Source organism: Geospiza fortis, unplaced genomic scaffold (genome assembly GCF_000277835.1).
Source record: "Geospiza fortis unplaced genomic scaffold, GeoFor_1.0 scaffold213, whole genome shotgun sequence".
NCBI classification, from domain to species: domain Eukaryota; kingdom Metazoa; phylum Chordata; class Aves; order Passeriformes; family Thraupidae; genus Geospiza; species Geospiza fortis.
The window spans coordinates 1,112,686-1,124,128 of NW_005054399.1; the positions used below are offsets into that span (position 1 = coordinate 1,112,686).

At 45.9% G+C, this 11,443-nt stretch overlaps 1 protein-coding gene across 1 annotated transcript in view; it reads left to right on the plus strand.

Moving 5' to 3' along the window:
• LMF1 (lipase maturation factor 1) overlaps positions 1-11,443 on the plus strand; it is a 143,931-nt gene that overhangs the window by 24,815 nt on the left and 107,673 nt on the right. Inside the window, exon 4 of the mRNA XM_031061065.1 lies at positions 1,446-1,456. Coding sequence (XP_030916925.1) covers positions 1,446-1,456 — 11 coding nt within the window. The remainder of the gene's footprint in view (positions 1-1,445; positions 1,457-11,443) is intronic.

Sequence of the window (11,443 nt, forward strand, 5' to 3'; positions counted from 1 at the left end):
TCCTGCTGCTTTTATGGATTCAGAGTGGGCCATTTGGTTTGGTTTCCTTGGCATTTGTCTCGCAGGCTTCTTCAGAGAAATAAATCCACACGTGTTTGCCTGTCATCACATGACGGGGCCGGGAGCCTGGATTGATGTAATCAGCACCAGACACACGTCAGAAAACTTCATGTGGTTCAGCAAAATACAATATTTTATTAATTCCTCATTTGGGGGGGGGGGGGTTTTAAATGGGCCTCAGGGGGTTCTTAGCTTGTGCCAAGAAATGAGAGTGGTTCCTGTGAGTTGGTGTTGAGCAGGATGGAGATCAGCAGAGTGAGGTTCCCTTAATGACAAATAACTTCGTAAAAAGCTGCTTTTATTATTCATTAAATTACAAATGATCCTGCTATTTTTTTCTCTTTAAACATCAGTAAATCTGTAGGAAGTTGTTGTTAAGTATGGTGTAAAATATTGAGGTTGATTGGTTCAAAAACCCATCGGTGATGAGTGTAAAATGCAACTTATTCAGGATATTTTCAGTTGTAGCAAATCCTTCTTAAAATCTTTGAAATGTGCTGTGTTTCTTAGTATTGGGGTGGGGTTTTTTGGTTTAGTTTAATATGCTACAAATACATATAAATAAATACAAATAAATGCAAATACAAATACAAATAAATGCAAATACAAATATAAATAAACACAAATACATATAAATAAGTGCAAATACAAATATAAATAAATACAAATACATATAAATAAATACACATACAAATGCATATAAATAAATTACAAATATGTATAAATAAACAAATACCCATACATATAAATAATTACAAATATATAAAAATAAATTCAAATAAATAAATACAAATACATATAAGTAAATACAGATAAATGCAAATACAAGATAAATAAATACTAATACATATAAATAATCAATTACATATAAATAAATACAAATATTTTAAAATAAATAAATTCAAATAAATAAATACAAATACATATAAGTAAATACAAATTCCTGATGTGGGGTTGAAGCCATACTGGGAATAAACAAAATTTGAAGAACAGCGTCTTAAAACTTGCTCAGCTTTGGGATTAAAAGTCAGTTTTAATCAGAATTGGTAATTTTACAGAAAATCACCTTGGTGCAGCTGAGGCTGAAGGGAATTGCAGTGGGAAGAGCAGGAGCAGCCCTTCTGTGTCCCAAAGAAAGGGGACAATTCCTTGGAGTGCTGAACAGCCCAAAAATTCAGGAATTTTCTCCTCTTCCATTTCCATGCAGCAGCATTTTCCCATTTTTGGTACATTTTATGCAGTTCAGGGCTTTTCGGTACTCCCTGACAGCGTTTTGAAACTCCAGATGTTGGAAGTGAGGAACAAAACCAACAGAAGATGTCATTCCCTTGAATTTATCCACCCCAATTTTAATTATTTTGCTTTCTCTTCATTTTGTTTTGCAGGTATTCCTTTGGTAAGTGACTAAAAATGAGCCAAAAGCTGCAGTAATATTTTGTTGATGCATTTGTGGGTATGTAGCTTTTCCATTATTCCAGCTTGCCTTGCTCTTCCTCTGGCATGTTTAATTTTTTTTCTTTTTCTCTTTTGCCTGGCATATTTAATTTTTGATTTTTTTTTAATTTAAGGGTATTTTTATGAAGTTTATTTTTTTTATTAAGCTTTTGTTTAAATTTCACTGCATTTCTTTCTGCCCACGTGCCCTTAAAGAAAGGAAATTTTGTAAATTGTGGATAAGGAGGGTTGATGGAAAAATCATGTTTGAGATGAAGGGAATGAAGGATATTCCTGGGAGGGAATCTCTTCCTCCCAAATTCCCTTTCCACAGATGATTTGGGTATCAGGAACCTCTTATTCCTATCATGGGCTTTTTCCTGGGCTGAGCTGCAGGTGTTGCTCTCTTGGAGTTCATTTTTTTTCCCAATTGGATTTTTTTGCAGTTTTCCAACCCATTCCTAAATGGAAGATTAGAAATCCTGCTGGAAGCATTCCCCTCTGTGGAAATATTAGGAAAACTGCTGGTTTTCTGGGAATTGCTGCCATGGAATAGAACCTTGGATCAGCCTTTTTTGGCTGTGTTTTCCCCCTTCAGGAATGGCATGGGGTGGGTGGGTGGAGAAGGACTCTGGATCATGGCTGGAAAGGGGATTTGTGTTCCCAGATGGAATCTGGTTATTCAGAAAGGAGGCACAAGAATGGTCAAATCCCACTGGCGTGTTCCAGGGAGGTCGGATCCCTTTTCCTTCTGGGAATCGCAGCTGTCTCCTCGTTCCCCATGGAATGTTCTGGAGTTCAAGTTGCTCCTTGAACTGTCTGAGGGTTTCTGGGAACGCTGAGGTGGAGACCAGAATACGGAGAATTCTCCATTCTGCTCCATAAAGCGTTCCAGATAAATTTTCCCTGTTAAATGTGGATATTTAATCCAGGACAACACAAACCCAGAGGATTGGACTGGAGTTGCTCATCCTCTGGGTGTGCTGCTGATGGGTGTAGAAAAATGGTTTGTTTGTGTTGTTTTTCAAGTGGTGTTTCATATTTTTTTGGCTTTTCCTTGTGTCCCAAGTGGAGATCCCCCTCCAAGGAGCCCTTTGTACCCAGTGGGGTCTCTCCCTTCCCCGTTTTTGGCGTGAGGGCTCCTTCGGAATGAGATGAAGGAGATGTAAATCTGCAGTTCCTTTTGTCAGAATACAGGAAAACCACAATATTTTTGTTATAATATAGCTGAAACAACAACATTGTCATCCATTGCTGGGGCAGTACATTAAATATTGCTGAGCTCTGGAAGCCTCATTCTTTGGGAGCATCTACTTCAAAGCAAGATCCTTAAACAAAAAAGAAATTCCTGGAGAGTTCTTTGTAAGTGCTGACTGTTTCCTATCCCCCTCCAGGAAGTGTGAGGGTTTTTTTTTTTTTTTCTTTTTTGCTACATCTCAGGATGGATTTTGGTAGCCTCTATTCAATCTCCAGGCTGTCCCTGTGAATTTTAAAGAGCTCCAGAGCCTGGAAATAACAACAAGCTGTGGGATCAACTGGTATTGCCACAGGTTTTGCTCTTTGCCCTTAGTCCTGATGGGGAAAAGTGATTAAAAATGCTCCTCACTGGAGGGAAGGAGCTGAGAACCAGGAATGCAGAGCCCCAGGCTGGGCTGTTCATCCCTGGAAGCTGAGGGGCTGCTCAGGGATGCAGATCCTGGAGTGGGCATCAGCCAGGCCTGGAATCAGCTGAGCTGGGATCACTTTAGGCTCAGTTTATTGTTACTGTGATATAAACCTGGCTTTGGAGCCGGTGGGGTGGTGAGGGCACCTGGGTCCTTCCCTGGGGATGGGCACAGATCCAGGGCCACTTTTCCTCCTTATTTTTGGAAGGGCGCTGTTCTGGTGAGGCTGTTCCTGGATGGAATTTTGGGATTGGATGGATGGATGGATGGATGTGCTGCCTGCCCTCACTGGAGCACAGCTGCAGGACCAGGCTGCTCCTCCAGAGCTTTCTTGGCTTCTCCATCCTCAGCCTAAATCTCCAAGGGTTCCTTTTTTCCCCAGTGGAGATCTGATTCCATGTAGGGATTTATTATCCCTGCTCTAGCAGAGGCTTGGAAAAGGTGCTGCTCTTTTCCAGGCTTTCTTTTTCCTCTTTTTTTTTTTTCTGCTCTGCCTTCTGGTTTTAAGGAGCCCCCAGATATTCAGAAGAAACTTTGAGGGTCCTGAGTCTGTCTTGGCTAAAAAAAAAAAAAAGGTGGCACTGGGGAGTTAAAAGCAGGAAAGCTGCAAGGATGGAGTGAGTTGTAGTGGATCTGTGTAGGGTGAAAATCCAGGGAAAATGAGGTCACTGTCCAGAGAGATCCTGAATTATCCCAGTGGTTTTGGATCCCTGTTCCCAGCAAGGAGCAGGCAGGAAGGGCAGGAATGGCTCTGCTGCCCTCGTGGCTTTCAATGGGATCATTAAACAGAAGGGATGGAGGAGCAGCTGATCCCATTTGACTCCTGATGCTCCAGAGTGTCCTGTGTGGAGCCAAAGCAAATGTTTCCTTAGGGATCATTCCAGAGAGCCTGGCTCCTGCTCTCCTTGCAGGCCAGAATTAGAAGCACATTTTAAAAGCAGAATTTTTTTTTCCCCTCCCTCCCCCAGTAAACTTCCTTGTTAATTTTGGTGTGGAGAAAAGACAATCCCTGAACAAACTCTGGAGGTTTTTTCCATTATCTGTAAACATGGAGTGAGCAAATAACTGAGTTCCTACCCAAAATGCCCCCCAGTTTGATATTGCATCTATTAGCTCAGAATTTGAGCTGAAGTGTGTTTTGATTAGAAGTAGAATAAAAAGTTGAGAGCCGAGTATTTGTAATTCTCCATCACTTGTTAAATCCTCACTCTTTGCTTCAATGCAAATTGTTCCAAGGAGGATTTTCTTTTAAAAGGTCTTCAGGGATCTCGAATTTTAGATGTGCATTGACATAAAATTAAATGTTCGAGTGCACAGCTGGCGTTCTGGGTGAGATGGAGGAGATGTTTCTGCTCTGTGAGTGTTCCCAGGGAAGGGGGGAAGTTTTCCTTTAGCTGCTCCAGCCTGGAGAGCAGCTCTGTGGTCATGGAGGAAAACGAGAGGAAAATGCAACAACTGAGGTCAAACTTCAGGGGTGCAGATCCAGAGCTTGGCTTAAGGTGGGGATGGGCTGAGCTGTGCTCAGAGCTGAGCTGGAGATTGCTGCAGGCCCCTCTGCGGTGGGGGAGGCTGCCCAGGAGAATTCCCTTATTTTGAAGGCTTTTTGTGGCTGCTCCATCCCTGGGAGAGCCCAAGGCCAGGCTGGAGCAGAGCTGGGATAGAGGGAAACTGCCCATGGCAGGAGGGGGAGCCGGACCAGCCTAAAGCTGCCTCCCAGCCTAGTCCAGTGTGGGATCCTGTGATGTTCCACATGGCAGCACAGAATCCCCAAGCTCTGGTTGTGTGGGGAGTCCCTGGCTGGCAGCAGGACGTGGGGTTGGGCGGTTCCATGGTATTCCCAGAGAATTCCCAACCCTGGACCCCAGAGCCCCTGGCAATGGCTGCACACCCAGCTGGCCACGGGCTGCTCTTGATTCACCCCCCACACCAGGATGGGAGGGCTGGAGCTGCTTCCCAACCATTCCTGCCTAATATTGGGATCTGCTGTTCCTATTGCTGCTGTAAGAGTGGGAAACTTTTCTCTCTGTCTTATTAAATCTATTTTTCAAGCTGTCACTTAAGCAGGTCTAGTGACAGAGTCGGATGTTTATGTGGCCCTGGACACTTGAACTCTGGTGTTTTCAATCACAACAGCACCTTTTGCCAGCCGGTCTGAATTAAAAACTCCCCCTGACCTTTTACCCCCGGCCCTCTTAAATTCATGCTTTAAAAACAGCTTAATGAGGGGTTTACTGGCCCAATTGGAAGTTTTTATTAAAACCTATTAGTGAGCTGGAGTAGCCTGCCTGAAGGAAACGATTAGGCCAGAGCAGCTCAGCTCAGAGCTGGCCCTTAGCCACTCCAGGTTTTCCCTAAACTGCTTCCAGACCCACGTTAACCCCAGTGCTGCAGCCTGCACGGAATTCATATCCTCTGCTTTAATTTATGCCTTGTCTGATTCCCTGCCCAGCCTCACCCTGTGCCTGGGTTTAATGTTGTTAGGCCTGCACTAAAGGGCAGCGGGGCCTTGGCTTGAGCCAGGCTTGTTTGGGAGCCTGGTGGCTGATATCTGCTATCAGAAACCTGCTGCAGCCAGGCTGCATGAGCTTGGCTCTGGGAGCACTGAATCAGCAGGGCCAGAAGCCACACTACGTCTCTTTAATTCCCCATTTCTTCCCAGAACATTCCCTGTTTGGCGTGGAGAACTGCTGCCCCTTCCCTTGTGTGCTAACCAGCATCAGAGGCAGCTCTTCCCAGCAGAACTGGAAACAAGGTTTTGGTTCAGGGCCTGTAAAGTGGGGCTGAGAAAGATTTCCAGGGGAAAAAGTAAAGATGTCAGGCTCAGAGTGAGGAAAACACCATTACTTCCCATTATAGAGGGGAAATGTTCCCCCAAATCCTCTGCTGGCCCAGCGAGGAGGTGTGGAGCCTGCTTGGGCACAGCCATGATGCTCCCGTGGTCCTGGAGAAGCTTTCCATGAGGAACATCCCAGCACCGTGGAGCTGGAGATGCACTGGTGGAGCAGCTGGGGTTTGAGGTGAAATTGGGTTTTCTGGAGGACACAGGAGCTGCAGGGTGGAAATCCCAGCTGGCTTCTGCTGAGAACTTCCAGTTGGATCTCAGCTTGTTTTCTCTGTGTTTTATGTTAAAAATTAGGCCAGTGCTTCTTGCCTGTCTTCAAAATAAACCTTACAAGGCTGCTGAAGCTTTGGAGATGTTATCTCCATGTTCTTGTCTCCATGGATTTGAGGGATACAGGCTGAAGCTCCAAATTTTCAGGACAAACCTCCAGTGGAAGGTGGCCCTGCCCATGACAGGGGTTGGAATGGGATGGGCTTTAAGGTCCCTTCCAACCCAACCATCCCGTTTTTGTAAAGCCAAACCAAAGGCTGAGATTTGGACTCTCCCTTCCGAAACCTGGTTTTAACCTGGAAACGAGCCAGATTCCCTCCTAATAAGACAATAGCAGCAAATTAATGGGGGAAAAAAGCAGGAAATTCCCAATGTACCAACCAGGGTGCTCTTTAATTGACAAATATTTTGGTTCTGGGATGCACCTTGAGCAGAAACAATCCCAAAACAAAAAACAACTGGTCCCTGTCCACACCCCACACTCCCTCAGGGTCACCTCCTGCCTGGATTTCTCCTGGCACATGGCTGCACCGACCTCACCTCGGTGCATTTAAAAAAGAATGTTTGAGGAAAAATCTGCCATTAAAGTTATTACTGTAAAGTAGTGCCTTTGATTGCGGCAATTATGCAAATGAGCTGAAGGGATAAAATACTCCTTAACGAGGCCTGATGGAAATGGTGGTGCTGGAAGGAGTGCAGAACTTCTCCAAAGAGCTTTCCATGCCTGGAATTCTCTTCCAGCCCTTTGCCATGTTCCTGGATCTCGACCTGTGTCACTGCTGGCCGGCCTGCGGATGTGATTTTATTTTCCCTTAATCCAGGAATGTAAGTGGGTGGAATGGGAACGCTGGCCTTGCAGAAAGGGGGAAAGCCTTTCCCTGAGCAGATTGTTCCTGCTCTGCTCTTGTGACCAGCTTTTGGCCCGGCCTCGAGAAAAAGGAAACAAACAGAAATGCCTTTGGCAGGCTGGGGGTGTGTTCTTGGGAGAAATTCGGGGAGAATTCGGTGGTCGGGCTTTGGAAGGGGCTGCAAGGGAGGTTTGGAGTCCCCATCCTTGGAAGTGTCCAAGGAATTCTTGGAGGTGGCACTCGGTGCTCTGGGCTGGGGACAAGGTGGGGATCAGGCACAGCTTGGAATCACCAAGCCCCAACTTGGCTTCATGTGGAAACAGCCAGCTCCAGGGAATGTTTTGTGAGCCCTGAGCCCACCTAAGAGCAGAATCCACCTCAGAAGTGGGAGATGGGAAGGTTTTCTCCTGATTTTTAGTGAGAAAGACCAGCTGGGGAGGCTCCAGTGCAAACAGTGGATCAGTGCTGGCTCCCACGGGCTGATGGTCCTGGAGGGCTTTCCCAACCTCAGTTTTTATGGGATTTTGTGATCTTTCTCCAAAAATGGACTTGGTGATCCTGGCATTCCATGATGAAAGGTGAAGTGGGCTGGGTGACTGTCAGGGGTGGAGCTCTCCTGCACTCAGGCTCAGATTGAAGCGTTGCCAAGTTCATTGGAATTGTCTCCACCGTTTGTTTCAAAGCAGAGAGTTGGATCCTGGTCTCTCACAATTTGGGAAAGCGTGGCCTGAGTTAGATGGGAAGTGTCTGGTGTTGGATGTGGCTGAGGGAATTCTCTCCTAATCCTGTCTGGTGCTTCAGCTCAGGGTTTGGCTGTTGGAGCTGAGCTGAGGGGTGATTTTGGACTGGGTCAAAAAAGAGGGAGAGGGACTTTTTGTAGGGGTAGATCATGACGGGACAGGGATAGATGGAATATTGGGAAGGAATTCCTCCCTGCGAGGGTGGAATGGCTTTCCCAGAGAAGCTGTGGCTGTCCCTGGATCCCTGGAAGTGTCCAAGGCCAGATTGGAGCACCCTGGGATGGTGGAGAGTTTTGGGATTGGAACTGGATGGGCTTTAAGTCCCTTCCAACCCAAACCATTCATGAATCTACACTAGGAAAAAGGCAATTAGTTTAATTTGCTGTAATTGCTCTTGGTGTGTAGGACTGAACCTGTTCTCAGGTTCACCTGCAGAGTTTGATCCTGGCCCTGAGCTCTCCTGGGCTCCTTATCAAGCCAGCACTTGTTCTTATCTCGCAGGAGCCTCTCTGTTATCTGTCCCGAGCTTTCCCTGGATTTGTGTTAAGCCTCCCATTAAACCCCAGGCTTTCTGCCTGCTCCCAGTTCCCTTCTGTGCAGGGGCAGGAACAAGCCTGGGCTTCAGGGAAGTGCCAGCTCAGTTCTCAAAAATACATCAGAATCTTACAGCAACCTTTTCCCACCGTTTTGAGGAGGATTTGATGTCCAAACACCCAGCTTGGGCTGATTGCTCCCTGTTTGTGCTAAAAAGGGGATTTTTAAACAAGAAAAGCTTGTTCCAAATTGATTATAAACCAGGGAAGTGCTGCCCAGCACCAAACTGCTGCCACCCCTTTGGGCTGGAGTTCAGCTGGTGTGACAATGCCTGGGGACAGTGCTCAGGGTGGACACAGCTCCCACTTCTTTGGGGTTTAAGGAGATCCCATGGAATTCCCCAGCTGGAATGAGGCTGGGAGGGGGTGATTTATTCCTCCATTCCTTCAGGGAGTGGGGATTTTAATGACCCCAAGGGCACAATCCTCATTTTGTGCGTTCTGAGCCCCACCTGCCCAGGCTGGGAGGGGATTTGGGACGGGAGGTGTGGCATGGCCACTGTCACCTGCAGGGTTCTCCTGTGGCACAGAGGGATTTGGGAAAGAAAATCAGGGATGTGGGGCTGCTCTGAGCCTGCTCCAGCTGTGGTCACAAATACCCTGGGGGTTCTTGCTTCTCCCTCTCTTGGTTGTTCCCATTTCATTCCAAAGGATGAGTTTTCCCTCTGGAAAACCAGAGCAAAGTGCCCCAGCGAGGCTGAGCAGCAATACCCCACAAAGTGCTCCTGTAAATGTTGTATTGTGGGATTATTTTCAGCCTTTTGCTCTATTTAAAAAAAAAAAAAAAAAACAACCCAAACCCAGACAAGCGTTTTCAAGAGGATTTTTGGCAGATGTGAGAGCAGCTGCAGAGGACATTGGCTTTATTTTATGGGATCATGGAATGGTTTGGGTTGGAAGGGACCTCAAAGCTCATTTTGTTCCATGGGCAGGGACACCTTCCACTATCCCAGGTTGCTCCAAGCCCTGTCCAGCCTGGCCTCCACCTGATTTATGGAATTCTGCTGGATTTTAAACCCTTGTGCTTGAAGGATCTTGAGACGCCAAGCAATTCTGGCACTCCGTGTCCCTGCAGTGTTTGCCAGCTGTCCCAAACTCTGGGGAAAACCCACCTGCTTGGCTTCACCTGGAAGCAGCCAGCTCCAGGGAATGTTTTGTGAGCCCAGAGCCCACCTAAGAGCAGAATCCACCTCAGAAGTGGGAGATAAGAAGTTTTTCCTCCTGATTTTTAGTGAGAAAGACCAGCTGGGGAGGCTCCAGTGCAAACAGAGGATCAGGGCTGGCTCCCACAGGCTGACACCTCTCAGCATGGAGCTGTCTAAATTCCCTGTGCTGTCTCCAGGCTTTTGATGGAGGCAGGATGAGAGTTGGGCAGAGCTGCCTTCAAGGCTTGCTTCCATCCAAAGCTCAGATCCAGCACGGAGGGAAAAGTTTGATTTTTATTTTTGTGTTTTCCTGAAGTTAAATAAACCTTGATGTGCAGAGTAACCCCTGGATAATCACAATAAACCGAAGGGCATCCAAGGAGCTGCTGGAGTTTTTCTTTTCCATTATCCAATGTCACTTCCAACTTCTGATTTATCTGTGTCTCCTTCCCATTCCATGCCCTTCTTCTGCCCTGATCTACATCCCATAAAAGTTTTCTGGCAGTGATTGATGAGGGTGATTCCAGCTCTTCCCATGGAGTTTTGGAGCTCCATTTTTCCTGGGGATGATGGGTCCTGGTGGGTGTTCTTTTATGGAAGAATTATTAATTAAAGGGTTGGGATCTTGGCATTGGACACCTCAGGGCAGTGGGGAGCTCAGAGGGAGGTTGGACCCTTTTTAAGGAATCCAGCTCTTGGGGTATTCTCCATCCTTTTAATTGATCTGGGGTGTGGAAGTTTGGGTGGAAGTCCGTGGATTTTGGTTGCTTTCCATCAGGAATATTTGATGAGCAGAGAAGTAGTTTGGGTCAGGTTAAAGGATTGATTTTTTGTCTTTTATTAATCATTGAGAGGACTGGAAAAGCTCTTTGTCTGGAGCACCTTCTCCATCTCCCTGCAGGATCCCAGCTGGAAGCAGCCACAGCATTGCAATAAAAATGGAAAAAAAATTCCATTTTCCTGCCCATTCCTATCTGGTATTTTCTTTTGGCCACAGATTAAAAATCCATTGGTTAGAGCAATAAAATTAAGGCTTTTTTCCAGGACATTTGTCCTGTGTTCTTATCTATTCTTATCCCTTTTTTCCTGCAGGAAGGAGGAGAAGGAATGATGTGGGATTGTTTTCTTCCCTTCTTTTAACTTGTCTTCTTAGGGATATTTATTTGACTGCTTGATGCTACTGAAGGTTAAATATTGTTTAATTGTATTTATGCTGGCAGAACCCCTTCTGGAATTCTCTGGGATTCTTCACAAGTCTCTATTTTGAGCTTTATTGCATTTTCTGTGTTCTCTTCGTGCATCAGAACTGGTGGAAGTGAGAGCCAGAGGTCAAGTTTGATCTTCCTCTAAATCCAGACTCCTTGATCTGCCTGGAGCAGGGAACAAACTCCATGAATGGAGCTGTCTGTGGATTTCTCCTTGAAGTCCCTTTGGCCAAAAATGTTTCCTTGGTATGATTTGTGGGAATGAGCTGGGGTTGAGCCGATTTCTGGACCAACAAAAGGAAAAGTCAGGATTTTTGGAATTGCTGCAGTTCTTTTTGCCTTGCCATCTTTAAATTAGGGAGAAGACGTGTCGTAGGTGAGAGATAAATACAAATTTAGACTTCAGTGGTAACAGAAACTGTGTGGTTTAGTGAGGTTGTGCACGTGAAGAACTCTTAGCAACCAGATTTTCTGTGTTCCCCTGCCTCTCCTCCCTTTAAATGGGAGCAGGAGCTCATTAATGGCTGAACATCATTAAAAATCAGGTTTGGAAGGGACTTCAGGGGTTTCACTGCATCATCTGAACTCCTGATGTGGGGTTAAATCAGTCCAAGATCAAATGTGCAAAACATGGAGGGAAAG